At 35.6% G+C, this 17,657-nt stretch overlaps 3 protein-coding genes, 1 long non-coding RNA gene and 1 other non-coding gene across 10 annotated transcripts; 3 read left to right on the top strand and 2 right to left on the bottom strand.

Moving 5' to 3' along the window:
• The first annotated feature begins 181 nt into the window (after positions 1–181).
• AT2G08365 lies at positions 182–429 on the top strand. Its single transcript, NR_140327.1, has one exon. It is a non-coding gene; the product is annotated as an other RNA (long non-coding RNA).
• Positions 430–5,394: 4,965 nt separating this feature from the next.
• Positions 5,395–7,219, top strand: AT2G30120 (protein FLC EXPRESSOR; the record flags this gene model as incomplete). 6 transcript variants are annotated; one of them, NM_001336241.1, is made up of 4 exons in its annotated part: positions 5,395–6,030; positions 6,166–6,341; positions 6,428–6,519; positions 6,877–7,219. In NM_001336241.1, the coding sequence occupies exons 1-4, from the start codon at positions 5,504–5,506 to the stop codon at positions 6,964–6,966; spliced, it is 885 nt and encodes a 294-aa protein (NP_001324954.1). In that variant the 5' UTR covers positions 5,395–5,503. The 6 variants fall into 6 exon arrangements, with proteins under 6 accessions (NP_001324954.1, NP_001324955.1, NP_001324952.1 ...); NM_001161069.1 differs by lacking the exon at positions 6,877–7,219 and adding an exon at positions 6,688–6,825 and having other exon boundaries at positions 5,456–6,030; NM_001336240.1 differs by having other exon boundaries at positions 6,428–7,219.
• A 4-nt stretch (positions 7,220–7,223) lies between these two features.
• On the bottom strand, positions 7,224–8,904 carry AT2G30115. Its single transcript, NR_143760.1, has 5 exons — positions 8,273–8,904; positions 8,046–8,196; positions 7,873–7,958; positions 7,696–7,782; positions 7,224–7,574 (listed from the first exon to the last, which is right to left on the bottom strand). It is a non-coding gene; the product is annotated as an other RNA (non-coding RNA).
• A 734-nt stretch (positions 8,905–9,638) lies between these two features.
• Positions 9,639–15,037, top strand: UBA1 (ubiquitin-activating enzyme 1). Its single transcript, NM_128566.4, has 7 exons — positions 9,639–9,855; positions 9,981–10,327; positions 10,690–10,907; positions 11,205–11,999; positions 12,412–13,280; positions 13,606–14,038; positions 14,138–15,037. The coding sequence occupies exons 2-7, from the start codon at positions 9,997–9,999 to the stop codon at positions 14,732–14,734; spliced, it is 3,243 nt and encodes a 1,080-aa protein (NP_565693.1). The 5' UTR covers positions 9,639–9,855; positions 9,981–9,996; the 3' UTR covers positions 14,735–15,037.
• A 236-nt stretch (positions 15,038–15,273) lies between these two features.
• On the bottom strand, positions 15,274–17,648 carry AT2G30105 (LRR/ubiquitin-like domain protein). The gene is made up of 9 exons (NM_001202707.2): positions 17,361–17,648; positions 17,175–17,269; positions 16,889–17,047; positions 16,639–16,749; positions 16,446–16,546; positions 16,087–16,224; positions 15,856–15,970; positions 15,658–15,777; positions 15,274–15,571 (listed from the first exon to the last, which is right to left on the bottom strand). The coding sequence occupies exons 1-9, from the start codon at positions 17,530–17,532 to the stop codon at positions 15,458–15,460; spliced, it is 1,125 nt and encodes a 374-aa protein (NP_001189636.2). The 5' UTR covers positions 17,533–17,648; the 3' UTR covers positions 15,274–15,457.
• Between the last annotated feature and the right edge of the window lie 9 nt (positions 17,649–17,657).

Genomic DNA, 17,657 nt, shown 5'->3' with positions numbered 1-17,657 from the left:
GCGCCCTATATTTGACTTTATTCTAACACAAAATGAAAAAACGAAAAACCAAAGTTGGTTAGGTAATTAAAAATAAGAATGAAAAAAAAAAAAAAAAAGAGAGAGAGTGGGTAATGTTAGGATAATACACTATAGAAGTGAGAATGACGTGAAACCCTAATTAGGACCAAGACTCCTTTGGAAATGGCCTCCAACGTGAATGTTTGTTGCCTTGAAAGACATTCACATCAAAACTTCAACCAATCTCTCCTCCACACACACTTCCTCTTTATACTATTAATTAATCCACATTCACTATTTTAAACTTTTGTAAAGTGATTATGAGAATAATAATGTTGGGGAGGCCCGAGTTTTCATGGGAAGACACTGATTAAACAAGGGACTGAATTAAGAACTTGGGATAATTATCATTATTTTCTCCCCGACTCCCCCTATTTAAAGAATATACAAAAATCTGGACAGAATCTCTGCGAAGCATCTTAGGTCAGCGAATTCGATGCGTGAAAAGCAACATTTGTTTTTATCGGATTACGTAGAGCCAGACTAAGAAAATTCATAAACTCCATCTTTGGTGATAAAACTTGTCTTATTTAACTAAAACCAAAGTAAGACAAAACCATGGTAAACGCCTCAATTGTTTATTTTAATTAAGTATCAGACTAATTGTTTTTTCTTGGCACCACAAAATAAATTTAATGTTTATTTAGCATTAACGAATGAGTGTGGTTTCACACATTTCTAGTAAAACATAGGTTTTGTTGCACGATAGCAGTCAAAAAGTGGTCTTGCTTTTACCATTGGCTTGAAAACAAGATTAATTGTCTCACATAAATACACGGAAGTCTTTATCATTCGGTTAACCATTGTTAGATTTATCAATAAAGATTTAGAGTTTAGTGGATCATAAATATTGTTTGACAAAAAAAAAAAAAAAAAAAAAAAAAAAAAAAAAAAAGTGGATCATAAATATTGTGAAAGGTATGAGTGAACTACAACTTTGGATTTCGTTAAACATACAAAGGACTTAAATGACATAGTTAATAATATGGATGTGAAGTTTAGTGGTGTGATAAATATTATGGGAGATGATGGACTAATAATTAATCCATAAAAATTCGCACAACAAGACAGACGTTGAACATCGTTTTGAACAACCTAATAACCTAATTAACGTCCAAAAAGTTGTAGATGTAGTTTCTTTACACAGTATTCAAAGACCTAACCTTTTTGAATCCAAACAGAACAAGTATTTGTGTACTGTTGCTTTGATTTTTCTAGCCAAGCCTTCATATGACTTCTTCTGTCTATCTACGTACCAAAAGCATTAAGATATTTGTCATGAGAGATATGAAATTAGACTGTTGATCATATCTTACAATTTTAATACTGCTGTTTTCAAACGGCATATATATTAACCTTGTGATTAAATGCTCTTTAAGATCATTGTGAATATATCTGTTCACTTATATTTTTATTATCCGACGTATCACGTATACATGAAAAACAATATGCTATGAAGCTTGAGAAAGAGGAGAGAGCAGCCTTTCAGGAGGAACCTGTGACACCTGCACGGATGCCTGGCTGGAACGGTTTGACAATGAATTCAATCTTGTCTTGGATGCCCACCCGGAAGTAGCATTAGCAAGGCCAATAAGCTGAATTATATAATTTGAGTAAAATCCACAATATTCTGCTGATGTTATTCATTTTCCAACAAAAGAAAATTCCATTTCTGGTTAGAGCAAATAGAAACTAACCATTTCTTTTAAAAACAATATTCTTTTATTTAAAATATACATGTTAAAAGAATTTTATTCTTTTGTTTTTTTTTTCCCTACCAAAAAAAAGAATTGAGTTTTTTTAAAAATTAAATTCAAAGAAGTCTTGTGTATATTTATCAATCTTTAATTTTTTTTTTTTTTATCAATCTTACATAGCACAACTCACATATCTTGTTTTTGGTTTCCAATAAACGGGTAAATACGTAACTAAAACACATATTAATCAAAGTATATTTAACACTTCTACAATAGCCAGTACTAAAACACATACGTATAGTCTTAACCAATATGACGATTTGACAATCACTATACCGTTTTTGTTTTTGATAATTTTTGTTAAGTTTAGACTATCATGGAATTGGTTCACATATTTTGTAGTTTCTCAAATATATACATGTCTACCATAATTCTATTTTAGTATTTATATACGTGTAAATATATATATATATATATATATATATATATATATATATATTAAAAAGAAGGCGTGGATAAATCATAACAAGATTACCCATACTTAATGAGGAGATCGAAGATACATGCATCACTTTCGAACTATTGATCTTGAGAGGGATTAAGTAAGAATCCATTGTGTGAATTTAATTAAAATAACAACATAAATCCAGAGGAAATTAATGCAAGACCCACAAAACGAGATCCGACACAAAGCTAATTAGAGTGTTTTTTTAAGAAAACCCTAATTAATGTCTGAAGAGATTCTTAAAATAAATGGTGTTTTGATAAAAGCCTCAAGAAATGTTTCAACCATCACATTAAATGAATTCCACATGAGTCCAAGCTTTCTAATCCACTCTTTCCCAAGTGAAACTTCTCTCTTTTACTCTCATAGCTTTCCTTGGCTCCTTCTTATTTATCTCACTAATTAATTTCATTTTTACTAAGTAATTTATCTCACTAATTAATTTACAGTTTCTACTTTACATTTTCCATTAGAATAAATGATGAGCCTATACTAATTTCCAAATATTGCAGTTGTCACGAATATATAAAATCGCAATGGCTAAAATATACACGTTCAACAAAAAATTGAACACCTGACCTAAATTGGTACTATCTTATTCAAGAATTTCGACCTTTTTAGTTAAAATAAAAATATATCATCTACCAAGAAAAACATACTCCATAACCCTAGAAACTATATATAGTGTTAGAAAGTGGTTATGATTCTTAATAATATATCAAATTCATGTGATGCATCTAAGGAATGTTTTTAACCCCAAAATAGCGGGGACATGCATGAAAAAACCATTTGACTAGCTTGTGACCATCGCCCACAATAATCTCTACAAACTTATTCGCTTGATGACAAGCATAATGTTTCACATATTTTATGTATATATTAATTAATGAGTAGTTTTATTCACAAAATTATCAACTTGGGTGTGTAGCTAGGCCCCCACAATTAATGTATGATGCATCAGATTTATCTAGAATTGTCTTACTGCCCCTCCAAATCGATATCATATCAAGTTGTATTAAAAAAGAACATGCATCTCAAGATTAGTTTAATTCATTATATTTAAAGTAGTTCAACCTAAGTGACTAAATCACAATCAACCCCTAACGTAACTAAGTCTACAAATTAAACCAACAGTCAACTACATCTTTTTTTTTTTTGGGTTGTAAGTTTAAATTTACTAATCAACAAAATAAATGATTATATAAAAAAGAACTACAATTTAATATTTATGATCAGCATATTTTTTCTAATGAATTTTTAAATAGTTGAATGACCAAATTTCGATATATCTACCAACATCGTCAATTGATGATTTTTTTTATAACTAATTTTCAGTGTTTTATTTCTAACTTTTACTCTATGTTTTTACGGTAAGATTAGAAGTGTCAAGACTTGGATATTATTTTGCTTTTTATTAGAATTAGTAAATATAAGGAAAACAGAAAGCTAAATTTTTTTAAAAAAAGCTAACTCGGTATTTCTTCTTCATTTTTGTAACAGAAAAACCCCACAAAATTTGTAACTATGCAAAGTCCGAGTGGAAATATAATTTGAGCTTAGGATCATTAAATCCCTATATAGTTAATTAGTACTAAAAGGAATTATAGAAAAGAAAATGACTCAGTTAATAGGACCACTCTAGAGGAAGAATAAATAGTTTAGGTGTTAATGGAGGGATATATTTTAGAATTAGAACTGTCACATTGGGAAGTGGTTCTTCTTGCTAATGTATTTTAGAATCATTCAAAAGAAAGAAGAACTAAATAATTCTCTAAACTAAACATTTAATCAAAATTTTAGAAGACAAAAAAAGAAGAAGAAGAGAGAACAGACATCTTTGGGCACCTCGGAGAAAAATAAGCATGTGAGACTCGATGCACATCATTAAATGCTTTGAGATGACATGGAAGATTCGGTTCTCGGTATTTGCTCTTTTGTTTCTATTTTATTTTCTTACCCAAAGAAAAAAATAAAATCTTTGGAAACGGTGGGGGAGGAGACAAGAAGCAATGTTTGACTGAGTTCAGTTAAAATTTATTGAAGTCTCTTTTGTGTTGAAGAGTTGGGACAAAAAAAAAAAAAAACTTTAAAGACCTGAGGGTTTGGTTTTTGCTTAAACTTTAGTTGAATGAGTGAAAGAAATGAGTTTCTGTTTATGTCGGAATTTAATAAGTCTGTAAGATTCTGTAAGAAACAAAAAGAAGCAATCTGAAACATCAGAGCTTCGTGCTAATCCGTAGACTTGGACTCTAGCTCTTGCCGCCTCGTCTTTTCTTATTTTACAGTTTTAACTCTACCTTCGATATCAATTAGCATATCATTGATTATCACTTTCTGTCAGTAAAAACTTGTATATCGTTAGAAAAAACACTAATAAATGTAATATTTGGCGATACAAAATTAGATTGTATAGGATTTTGTTTTTCTTTTTTTCAAAAATAAACTATTTATTAGAATTTCCAACTTAGACTATATAGTTTCATAATCAAATTTACGATTACTTTTTGTTTTCCATATGAATATGATTATATATTTAAGAATGTTAAAGAAGACTAATTTTTTCATTTATTCCGGTTTGTATATAAATAGGTTACCATTAGATATGTGTTATCTTGGAGTACTCTACAAATATTTTCTTTACCAATTGAATCATTTCAATCTAAAAAAATACTGAACTAATGTCATTGGTGCTATTTATAATTTGACATATAATTTTATTTAATTGTAAAATTTAAATTCTAATCTTTCTATACAAAATTTAAACAAAAATGTAATTAATCTCGTTTAATTGTAAAATCTAAATTCAAACTCTTATTTATAAACACATAATTTATATTTAAATTTTGTTTAATTAAAAGTAAATAGATTTTGAATATTTAAACTAATATGAATATTTTTAAGATGCACATACTTTTTTTTTTTTTTTGGTAAGGTTTAAGATGCACATACTTTCTCTAGGTATCTAGTAATTTATTCCTTCAACGTCTGAATCGGCCTCAAATTTTCTGATTTGGGCTTAGTTTGGTCCAAGTGGGCTTAATCAAGCATATCATAACTGTAGTTTGGGCTCATAACGTTTTTTTTTTTTTTTTTTTTTTGCGCTGCGCAGTTTAGCTTTTGATGGTACGGCTTATTTTAACAACGAACTCGGAATAAAAAAGCTTTTGACAGAGAGAACGACCATAATTCAATTAGGGAAGTACTTTCACAAACCGGAGAAGATTATCGGAGATCGCAAACTATGGCCGGACGAGATCGTTATATTCCATCATCAGCAGTTTCAACTTCATCATCTTCAAGATTATTAGAATCTCAATTAATCGAATCCGATCGAAATCGAGCTCGATCTGTAATCCTCGAGGATCGAATCGCAATCCAACACCGTGAAATCCAATCTCTTCTCAACGACAATCAACGATTAGCTGTAGCACACATCGGACTCAAAGACCAGCTCAATGTAGCTAAGCGTGAGCTCGAACGGTTACTTGAAACCGCTGTTAAAGTTAAAGCGGAAGGAGAAGCTAAAGTGCGTGAGGTTTATCAGAATGCGTTGAGAATGGAGGCGGAGGCTCGTGTGATTGATGGACTTGGAGCTGAGCTTGGTCAGGTTAGGTCTGATGTACAGAGGTTAGGTAGTGATAGACAGGAGTTAGCTACGGAATTGGCTATGTTTGATGATGAGATGGCTAAGGCTAAACCGAATTCGGATCGAGCTATTGAGGTTAAATTGGAGATTGAGATTCTTCGAGGAGAGATTCGTAAAGGAAGGTGAAAATTTGAATTCTCTTTGTTGTTTTTGTTGGAACATTGGATTTGTTATCTTGTAGTGTATACTCATATGATGGTTTTTTGGATGCTTATGGAGTAGTAATGAATTTGTTTGAGGTTTGGGATATGAAACAGGGCTGCTCTTGAGCTGGAGAAGAAGACACGAGCTAGTAACCTTCACCATGAGCGCGGTATGGAGAAGACTATCGATCATTTGAATCGAGAGATTGTAAAACTTGAGGAAGAATTGGTTGATCTGGAGACTAAAGCTAGAGAAGCAAATGCAGCTGCTGAGGCAGCTCCAACCCCAAGTAATTTCTCTGTCTTTTTTAGCTTTTTGCTTTACACAGTTTAACTGCAAAACCACCTTATAGTTTTGATGATTTGTTGATGTAAGGTCCTGGATTGGCTGCAAGTTATGGAAACAACACCGATGATATATATGGAGGTCAAGGCCGGCAATACCCGGAGGCTAATGGTACTCATGAGGTACACATGAGTCTATAGATAAGTAGTAACTTTACGTGATCATCTGTTAGAAGTTCTCCTAATTTAGCATTATTATGGAGAAGGAGAAGATTGGACTAATTGTTTGTAATGATTGGCATACCAAGTTCTGATTGTCTTACATTCTGAACTGATATCTTAGCAAAATAGCTAGTTCTCAGGGAAAAAAGTTATGTTCATAGGTTAGTAAGTGTCCAACTTGTACAAGTATCCGTTGGTTAGTGAGAATTGTTGTAAACTCATAATTGACTGAATTCAACGCTTATGATAAGATTGCGGTTTTACTTTAACATTGTTCGATTCTAGTAGTGTTTAACATCACACAAATATACACTTCAGGCATATAGAGCATCGGATTGTCTCTCTCAAGACCCATCTACTCCATTGCAGCATCCTCTGAATAATACTCAACATTCTAGTGTGTTGTGATAGTGTCTTGCTTACGTTTGAATAGGCCAGCCATATACTTGATTTGACAATTTTTGTTTTAGTGTATCTTATTTAGCGAGTGTATTCAACCAAATAATTTATTTGATTGAAGTTCGAAGAATTTTTCTACTCTGTATTCTCAGTTCGATTTTTGAGGTTTACATTAATTTACATACCTCATCCAACTATAAACAAACAAGGACAAGAGTTTGTGGTCCTTTTAGAATTACAAATTTTTAAAACTATTCCATTTGATTTGTACTTACCAACATATTAAATTTGAATATATAAGGTATTTAGACAGACATATTGATGGTTCTTTGCATGAAAAATCTCTGCTACATTTTGTTAGTGCATTATTTCTCTACAATTTCTTGAATACCAACTGTTTGAAAGAATAAAGAAAAAGGCAGAGTGTGTTTGTTCTGTTCCATGCAACCTCTTACACACTCGAGTTCATCCTCAGTCACGGGCAAACAACAGTTGATGCAATTCCTCTCTGGCAAATTTCTCCACCTTTACAGAACTAACTTCACTTGATTTGTATCAGTAGCTACTGATACAAATCAATTTGCAATCTCCTCCTCCAAAAGTTGTAATAATGGGTGCTAGGGGATAAAAAGAAAGAACAGAGGCATACATCAAAAGCTAGCTTTATCAAACCACATGCACAAAGTTTACTCAAATCAATATCAGAATCAGAAAAACAAGCTTAATCAACAAGTTTACATTAAAGTGTTTCCTTATCATATAAGAAGGGGATTCCTCTTTCTTTTTCCCAAGCCTTCACTTCAATGATTAGATCTTCAATCATGGCTTAGAAAAGAAACACAATACTATCATCTTAAGTCTTTGTTCATTACTTCAAAAAGAGAGGGTAATAGGGTTACGCGTATAAAGACTCACCAGGAATTTGCATGACAAGACTCTTAGCACGTTCTAAGTGTTCGTACTCTCCTCTTACGAGTTACAAGATTGAAGAGGTTTCCATCCTATAAAGACGATCAAGAATATATAATAAGAAATGCTTACTTTAATCAAGTCAATCTTCTCTTGATGTATCACAGGTCTTCACCTACCTTTTCGTAGTCACGAAGCCATTTTTCTTCTTCCTTAGCTTGCTTCCAGGTTTCAACTGCATCTATTATGCCTTTCCTTCTTAAAGCTTCAGATTTTGCTTCCTCATATTAGCATCCAATGCAGCACCAATATCAGATAGAGCACGATCACCTGACAAGATAACTTATCTTTTAAGCATATCTAAATTGCTGTTTTTTTCTTACAAATAGAAGAGTTCTTCACTTACCCTCATTATCAGTTAGCTCAATACTGCCTGTCGAGCTCGACAAAATGCCTTTAACTCGTATTGCTTCTGAAGTACATTCACCTTCAGGGTTTCCCCAGTTTTAGTTTTCTTTGCCACTTTGTCAGCCTTGTCTTTATTAGCAATCCTCTTCGTTTTGGGAGCACCAGTGGATTCCTTTCTTTTACCAGCATCATTAGTACTCGTCTTGGGAAGATATTTTGCACAACTCCATTTTTGTTTTTTCTTAGGGTGATGAATGACTTGGCCTGAGGTGAGAAATTGAGAGTGTAGAGACTTTTGCCTTTGTAGTTATACTCTGCCAAACTCCATCCTTTTAGCCAATCATCCACAAACTCTATGGGTAAATCATCATGATACCTTAAGTAAGCTAGTTTAGAAGAAGTGCTCACAACTTCTTGACCCATTTGAAACTGATGAACATAGTAATTGACACTGCCCCACTTTATAAGAGCACCATTGCAATTAAAATATCCAAGATGAACATTTTTAGTTGGATAAAAGAAGACCCACGACTTGTTGCTTTCTCCCTCTAGAAATTGAAAGTTGATGAAATCTCACTCCCATGGACTGCGATCAAATATTTCAAGATCGTCTATCCATGGAATTGCAACATCAACTCCAAAATCTACACTTTTAACCAAACTAATCATAAGTTAAATTTCAATTTACAATCGTTTATTAATATAGTGATTAAGTAAGTTATCAAGTATTAATTTATAGAGTTTTATTTTTGTATAAACTAACCACGAGTTAAGGAGGTGTTATTGGTTTATGATTTCAAAAGAGTTTTAGTGACTTAAAGTATCATGTAGAATCTGTTGTTATTTAATCAAAAAAATTTAAAAGTATGTTAAAAGTTTGTGTTATTCATTAAAGATTTGTAAAAAGTAATCTAAAAATCTTCATAAATTTTAGATTATTGAATTCATACTTTTATAAAGTCAGTAAATTTTTTGTGTTATTCTATTAAAACAAAAAAATCTCTGATTGTTTATGATTTAAATTATTATGTTATTGGTTCATGACTTTCTACATTTTCTTTCACAAAATAAAGTCATAGAAAGTCATGAATTTTTTTTCAAAAGATTGTTTTGAGAAACTTTAGAAGAAAATGTATTTAATTATAATATTCATAGCTGGAAATTGATCTAATATTTAATTATAATATTAAAGTTTCCAGTTATCCAAAAGAAGATGTGAGTTTTTTTGAACTTGGTAATTAAAAAAAGAAAGCAATATTTCAGATTTAATACAGATTCATAAGAAGGATCCATAAGAAATTAACTAAACCGGATCTGGTCTTGAAATAGTGACGGACGCGTGTCCCCCGGTCAGAGAGTTGCCGTCACAATCACGCGGAGAAAGAGCGACAAATCAAACCTTAACCGTTAAAACGTCATCGTTTCATATCCCCCCACAACCGAACCCCTTTCGTTCGCCCGTCTCTCTTAAATAAATCTTAGAGATTTCTGCAAAATTCGTCACTTCAATTTCAATTTTCAGATCTCAAAAACTTTTTCTCTTTTCCGATTCCAATCTTCTCTCGTCTGCTTTCCTCAAAGGTACGTTTTATCTTCCTTCTCATAGCTTCCGAAGAATCAATCTAGGGTTAGGTATTTCAATTCTGATCGGATTTTCTCTCTTCAGTGTTCTCTAATCTAATGGGAATTTCACATGTTTTCTCCAGGTTTTTTCATCACTTTATGCTTCACAAGCGAGCTAGTGAAGCTAACGATAAGAACGATAATACCATCATCGGTTCCGATTTAGCATCATCTAAGAAACGCCGTATCGATTTCACTGAATCTTCGTCTGATAAGTCTTCTTCGATTTTAGCTTCTGGTAGTAGCAGGGGTTTTCACGGCGATAGCGTCGTTCAGCAAATCGACATGGCTTTTGGTAATTCGAACCGTCAGGAGATTGATGAAGATCTGCACAGTCGCCAGCTCGCCGTCTATGGTCGTGAGACTATGAGGCGTCTCTTTGCTTCCAATGTTCTCATCTCGGGGATGCACGGTCTTGGTGCCGAGATTGGTATGTACTTCATTGGTTTTATGTTGAGATTGTGGTCTCCCTCGTCTCTTTGGTTTTTGAAACTTGTAGAAACACTGTTTTCGTATGCGTCGTTATTAGAAGCTGTGAATAATTGTGTCATCTTCAAAGATTTTACTCTTTAGTTGTTTTGTTTTGGTTCTCCTGATCTGTGATTGCTGGTATTCTTCAACATCCAAATCTTAGTAGCTTCCTGATGTTCCTTAGTTGTTCGATATCTTTGTTATTGGGGTTTCGTTATATGCCAGTTTTCTAAGATGCATGGTAAATGTGAACTGTTAATGATACTTTTTAGTCGATTGCTTTCTCATTCAGTTTTTGTTTTATTTGTTGATTTTCTTCAGCCAAGAATCTTATACTTGCTGGTGTGAAGTCTGTGACCTTGCATGATGAAAGAGTTGTAGAGCTATGGGACTTATCAAGCAACTTTGTTTTCTCGGAGGATGATGTTGGCAAGAATAGAGCAGATGCTTCTGTTCAGAAGTTACAGGATCTTAACAATGCTGTGGTTGTCTCTAGCTTGACCAAAAGCTTAAACAAAGAGGATCTTTCTGGCTTCCAGGTTTGTAGACAACTCATTTGTCTTGTTATTGGTTCTATATGGTCTGAGTCTTTTGTGTACTGTATCGTTCTGTAGATTACTTGTGAGTTTATGATAACACTGTAACTGAATGAGTAACATAAGAGTGGGTTGTTCTATTTTCGTTGCATATAAGAGATGGGTTTTGTCTCATTTAGTGTTAGGCTATTTCTAGTGTTTATTGATATTGATATGGAAGATTGGTGTACACTTTTCTCATTGGTGTGTGTTTCTTGTTGGCGGGTTTTACGCTGATACATCTACTTTTGTGCCAAACAGGTTGTTGTATTCTCTGACATAAGCATGGAAAGAGCAATCGAATTTGATGACTATTGTCACAGCCATCAGCCTCCTATCGCTTTTGTCAAGGCTGATGTCAGGGGTCTTTTCGGCTCTGTCTTTTGTGATTTTGGGCCTGAATTTGCGGTTCTTGATGTTGATGGAGAGGAACCCCATACAGGCATCATTGCGTCTATCTCTAATGAGAACCAGGCATTTATTTCCTGTGTCGACGATGAGAGGCTTGAGTTTGAAGATGGTGACCTAGTTGTTTTCTCAGAAGTTGAGGGTATGACAGAATTGAATGATGGGAAACCAAGGAAGATAAAAAGTACACGGCCATATTCATTCACCCTTGATGAGGACACTACTAACTATGGAACATATGTGAAGGGTGGTATTGTCACTCAAGTGAAACAGCCAAAGTTACTGAATTTCAAGCCATTGAGGGAAGCGCTTAAGGATCCAGGGGATTTTCTATTTAGTGATTTCTCTAAGTTTGATCGGCCTCCACTCCTTCACTTAGCATTCCAGGCACTTGATCATTTTAAAGCTGAAGCTGGCAGATTTCCTGTTGCTGGCTCAGAAGAGGACGCTCAGAAGCTTATATCGATTGCCACAGCCATCAATACCGGGCAGGGTGATTTAAAGGTGGAGAATGTTGATCAGAAGCTTCTAAGACACTTTTCCTTTGGAGCCAAGGCTGTCCTGAATCCTATGGCTGCAATGTTTGGCGGTATTGTTGGACAGGAGGTTGTTAAAGCTTGCTCTGGAAAATTTCATCCTCTCTTCCAGGTAAAATTTCTTTTCTATAGACTTGTGAGAACACATATTTAGTCTTTGCATGCCAAGTTCTCTGTTCGAGTTAAGAATTTTAAACACTAGAATTTAAACTCAAAGCTCTCTTTTGTTAAAACCGAATCAAAGTAACAAGACAGAAGTTGAAATACACCCAAGAGTAATTAATTCCTAAGCTCTCTTCATCCCTATGTAATATATTAGAAGCTAAATGAAAGCTGTTTAGATAAAGTAAATAAAGAAATAGAAATTCTAATGAAAATAAGGAACATTATCTAATACGCATCTCTCCTTTTTCCTAATGTTTTATGTTGTGGGAAGTTACAGCTGTTTCCTCTTTTTTTGATACATTTATATTGTTTAAAGTTTCGTATTGGGATCTGATGTTGTGACTCTTTTTGTTTATCAGTTTTTCTACTTTGATTCAGTGGAGTCACTCCCCTCTGAACCTGTGGACTCGAGTGACTTTGCACCAAGAAACAGCCGGTATGATGCCCAAATATCTGTATTTGGGGCCAAGTTCCAGAAGAAACTTGAAGATGCTAAAGTTTTCACAGTAGGGTCTGGTGCTCTTGGCTGTGAGTTCTTGAAAAATTTGGCTCTGATGGGGGTTTCTTGTGGAAGCCAAGGGAAGCTGACAGTGACAGATGATGATATCATTGAGAAGAGTAACCTCAGTCGTCAATTTCTGTTCCGTGACTGGAACATTGGACAGGCTAAATCCACAGTTGCTGCTTCGGCTGCTGCTGTTATAAATCCTCGCTTCAACATTGAGGCCCTGCAAAACCGTGTTGGCGCGGAGACTGAGAATGTATTTGACGATGCCTTCTGGGAGAACTTAACTGTTGTCGTCAATGCACTGGATAATGTTAATGCGAGGCTCTATGTTGATTCGAGGTGCTTGTATTTCCAGAAGCCTCTCCTTGAGTCTGGAACTCTTGGTACAAAGTGCAACACACAGTCGGTTATCCCACATCTAACTGAAAATTACGGTGCCTCAAGGGACCCACCAGAGAAACAGGCCCCCATGTGTACAGTGCATTCCTTCCCGCATAACATTGATCACTGTTTAACTTGGGCTCGCTCTGAGTTTGAGGGTCTGCTGGAGAAGACTCCCGCTGAAGTGAATGCATATCTTTCTAGCCCAGTTGAGTACACTAACTCAATGATGAGTGCTGGTGATGCTCAGGCGAGGGACACATTGGAGAGGATTGTTGAGTGCCTTGAAAAGGAGAAGTGTGAGACCTTCCAAGACTGCTTAACCTGGGCACGACTGAGGTAATATCACTCTTAATAGTTAGTTAGATAGTCTAGTCGTAATATGGAATGAAATATAGTCCGGTGTCTTACTCATGTCCTGCTACAGTCTCCTATTTTATGCTTTTGTCATGTGCTTCATCCCAGGATTGCTTAATTATTCGTTGAAAACATCATTACGAAACTAAAAAATAAAATAAAAAACTAGGAACAGTGTTATAAGGTAACTTCATTTCACAACAGGTAGCTACAACCAATATGTAGAAGTGGGAATAAATCGTTTCCTTCCTCTGTGGAGTCTGTGATTTTTGCAATAATTTATGTGTTTGTTATGTTATGTGACTAGGTTTGAGGATTACTTTGTGAACCGTGTCAAGCAATTGATATACACATTTCCTGAAGATGCTGCGACTAGTACCGGAGCTCCATTCTGGTCTGCTCCAAAAAGATTCCCTCGTCCACTCCAGTACTCGTCGTCCGACCCAAGTCTCCTTAACTTTATCACAGCGACTGCTATTTTACGAGCAGAGACATTTGGGATCCCGATACCTGAGTGGACTAAGAACCCAAAGGAAGCAGCAGAAGCTGTTGACAGAGTGATAGTCCCAGACTTTGAGCCAAGGCAAGATGCAAAGATTGTGACTGATGAGAAAGCTACCACTTTAACCACTGCTTCGGTGGACGACGCTGCAGTCATCGACGATCTCATTGCTAAGATCGACCAGTGTAGGCATAACTTGTCGCCAGACTTCAGGATGAAACCTATTCAGTTCGAAAAGGTATATTACCCTCCAATGTTATCGTCTTCACTGATATTGACTTGTCTTGTTTACAATTTTTAACTGAGTGTTGTCATTTTGAATTTGATGTGTTTGTAGGATGATGATACAAACTATCACATGGATGTGATAGCAGGACTAGCCAACATGAGGGCGAGAAATTACAGCATCCCTGAAGTGGACAAGCTGAAAGCAAAGTTCATAGCAGGGAGAATCATCCCAGCCATTGCGACTTCAACAGCCATGGCTACTGGGCTGGTCTGCCTCGAGCTGTACAAGGTCCTTGATGGAGGACATAAAGTGGAAGCTTACAGAAACACATTTGCCAACCTGGCACTTCCACTATTCTCCATGGCTGAACCACTTCCACCAAAGGTGGTGAAGCACCGTGACATGGCTTGGACAGTTTGGGACAGATGGGTTCTCAAGGGAAACCCAACTCTTCGTGAGGTGTTGCAGTGGCTGGAGGACAAAGGGCTTAGCGCATACAGCATCTCTTGTGGAAGCTGTCTTCTGTTCAACAGTATGTTCACAAGGCACAAGGAGAGGATGGACAAGAAGGTTGTGGATCTCGCTCGGGATGTTGCGAAAGTCGAGTTACCGCCTTATCGCAACCATCTTGATGTAGTGGTGGCTTGTGAGGATGAAGATGACAATGACGTCGATATTCCTCTCGTCTCTATCTACTTCAGGTGAAAAGTTTCGAGAGAATGAAGAAAGATGAAACTCTTGAGAGCAAATTTGTGTGTTTTGTCTCTGCATCTGCCCTACGTTATTATCTTTTGGATGCTTGTGGGTGAGATAACTGATTTTTACTTGAGGGGGATAGAGACTCATTTTATCTCTCTCGTTCTATTTTAGTCTTTCTTTCTATGTACAATTGCTGAATGTGTGGTTTACACACCCGTTACCTTCTAAACATGTTCTATCAAACAAATCTTCGAGTTTTTCGGTTTTTTCCATGTCTTCTTGCAGGTGGTGTTTCGCGATAAGAATCCGAAAGATATAATCTACCTTAAATAATATCCACTCTGTGAATCTATTTACAGAGAACAAATTGAAGCAAAGAACTAAAGATATAATCTAGGGTCAAGTCTCGAGCACCACCTTCTCTTAACCCCAACCCAAGATTCTAGACTCAAAAGCTGTTTGCCTTTACTTCCTTTTTACCGGTTATACTGACTGACTCGGCTATAGAATTGATGAGCTTTTTTAACAATAGGTATCGTAGTTTTCGTTTATTCGGTTTCATTGCATAAATTTTGGATTCAATTTGAGAGTGGTTCAATTTATTTGGTACACTACAATTCAAATTGGAGTAAGCAAACAATATATAGGCATGAAGGAGAAAGATTTTTTCACTGAAAGTGCCACAAATATATTAAGAGTACTGACGATTCGAGACTCGACTTGGCTTGATCACCAAGATTTATCAGCGCCTTCGTCGAATTGGCCAGATCCCACAACACGAAAATCAAGCTGCTTTTGATGCTTGGTACGTCTTCTTTCATCAAAATCATCATATCCCTCGAACTGTCATAATACAAATATCCTTGTTTCAGTTCAGATAACGAAGAAAGAACTATAGACTCAAAACATGAAACTCTGAACAAACAAACCTGGCGGAGAAATTCAACGGTTATCTCTGTGTTGTGGAGACCTAAAGTTGAGAGCTGCAAACACATCTTAAATAAAGCCGATGGCAGCGTCTTCAATCCCGTGTTATTCAGCTCCAGCGTCTGAATACCGAAACACTAAGTCAGTATTTGTAAACCCATGGCCATGGAACAAAGAGTAGTCAAAAGATTGTTTTTTACCTTTAGATTACGCAGTTTGGTGAATGTCTCGGGAAGTTCTGATATAATATTAGCTGAAAGATCAACCTCCATGAGGAATGAACAGTTTCCGATACTCTCAGGAAGACTAGTTATTCTGCAGAATACAAAACGATGGAGAGACCATGAGCAATGTAATCAATGAATCACAATGCTACGACTGAAACTTTTGTGTTTTCGATCAATTAAAAGATATGAGTAAAGCTTATTTGCCTGTTGTTGTTGGCTTTCAAAATCTCAAGCTGCGTCAGAAGTCCTAACTCATTCGGTAGACTTGTCAACTTGTTGTTGGTGACATCAAGCTGTCTAAGAGACGTCAGTGAACCCATTGCTGATGGCAGAACAGTTAGACTGCAACACAAACAAAAGCCCAACCAAACAATTTCCCCGTCAAAAATCATTCGGCGTTCACAAGTATAAATGTTGTGTTCTAGAGTCCAAGTGATTACGATTTACGTGTAACTTCAGCTTCAAATCAATTTTTCCTTTGGTTTAGCTTGTCGAAAAACATTGAAGGCATGTCTGATATATACTAAGAAAGACAGTTCCAAGAGTGAAAGCGAAAAACTCACTTGTTATGGCTAATGGACAGAAGCATCAGGCGCTTCAGAGATGCTATCCCTTCCCATTGAATGGATTCATCGGACAGACCATTTCCTTGAAGGAACAATTTCTACAAATGCTCATATTATAGTCATATCATAATCCTTAATTCTACACTAAACAGAAAGATTTAAAATATACATGAAACTTAGCAGTTCTCACCTGCATAGAACCAAAGGAGCTGATTTTGGCAGGTACTTCTTTAATGAAGTTTTCACTAATGTCAAGTACTCTGACTCCAGATCCACAGTCCCACACTTCTTCAGGTATTTCCTTTTCCAAAACAAAGAAAACTCAACTAATAAACAATCTAGCTACTAACAAATAAGCAGTTATGAGAAGGTAGTAATGGCTTGTCCTTATGTTTAACGCCAAGTGATATAATGAACACACAAAGACCTTCTCTATATACCTTCAAATTGGCTTGAGCTAAAGCAATAACTCCTGTGGCTTTCCATCGATCAGTGCGGTTCTTGTCTACAAGTACACTAGGCTTTCTCTGATCTACTTTATCAGATACAACAGTTCTAGAGATTGGCCTTATACTAGCTTCCTTAAGTATTGGACCTTCCTATTCATTTTGAATACAATAACAACATTAGCATTGATCCTACTAAAAAGCAAGAATCCAAATTTCTAGATTATCTTTACACAACTCTGCAACATACTAAGATATTGAATAAGAGAAGAACACTGACCCCTTGATGCAGACCTTGAGAAGCCATTAACATGAGTTTAGCTCCACTTCCCACATCAGATTGTTTCAAAGTCGACGTTTCAACCAAAACCTTACCTTCAAGAAACAAAAATCAGATTTTGAAAAATACCCATTATAAGGAATCAGCTCAATCAGTGAAAAGTTATTGGAATTTTAACCATCAAACCTTTGAAGATGAGCTTCTGGCCACGAGGAAGAACGTTGGTGATTGGTTGTAACTGAGACTTAAGATCTTTGACTGTACAATCTGGTGATACCGAAAGTGGTATTGATTTGCCTCCGAATTTGACTGTTAGCTTAATCGTGGAATCTGCCATTGTTGGATCTTCGAGCTCCATCACAATTTTACCTCTGTGATTCTTATTTCTTCCTCCGGCTTTGCTTTCACCTTCAGATTCACTTAATTTCAGAAATACGTACGAGGAAACAGATGTCCTCAAGTCATTAAGGTTTGTTTTGGGCT

This window comes from Arabidopsis thaliana, chromosome 2 (assembly GCF_000001735.4).
Source record: "Arabidopsis thaliana chromosome 2, partial sequence".
Lineage (NCBI taxonomy): Eukaryota > Viridiplantae > Streptophyta > Magnoliopsida > Brassicales > Brassicaceae > Arabidopsis > Arabidopsis thaliana.
The sequence above is the reverse complement of the archived record's forward strand: the minus strand, read 5'-3'. Positions and strand labels throughout refer to the sequence as shown.

Excerpts from the sequence above, each read along its gene's own strand:
- UBA1 (NM_128566.4), top strand. The coding sequence starts at position 9,997 with ATGCTTCACAAGCGAGCTAGTGAAGCTAACGATAAGAACGATAATACC. Across the intron at positions 10,328-10,689 it reads CGGTCTTGGTGCCGAGATTG|CCAAGAATCTTATACTTGCT; the intron begins GTATGTACTTCA and ends GATTTTCTTCAG. Across the intron at positions 14,039-14,137 it reads AACCTATTCAGTTCGAAAAG|GATGATGATACAAACTATCA; the intron begins GTATATTACCCT and ends ATGTGTTTGTAG.
- AT2G30105 (NM_001202707.2), bottom strand. The coding sequence starts at position 17,532 with ATGGAGCTCGAAGATCCAACAATGGCAGATTCCACGATTAAGCTAACA. Across the intron at positions 16,750-16,888 it reads TAGCTCAAGCCAATTTGAAG|GAAATACCTGAAGAAGTGTG; the intron begins GTATATAGAGAA and ends GTTTTGGAAAAG. Across the intron at positions 16,225-16,445 it reads CTGTCCATTAGCCATAACAA|TCTAACTGTTCTGCCATCAG; the intron begins GTGAGTTTTTCG and ends TTTGTGTTGCAG.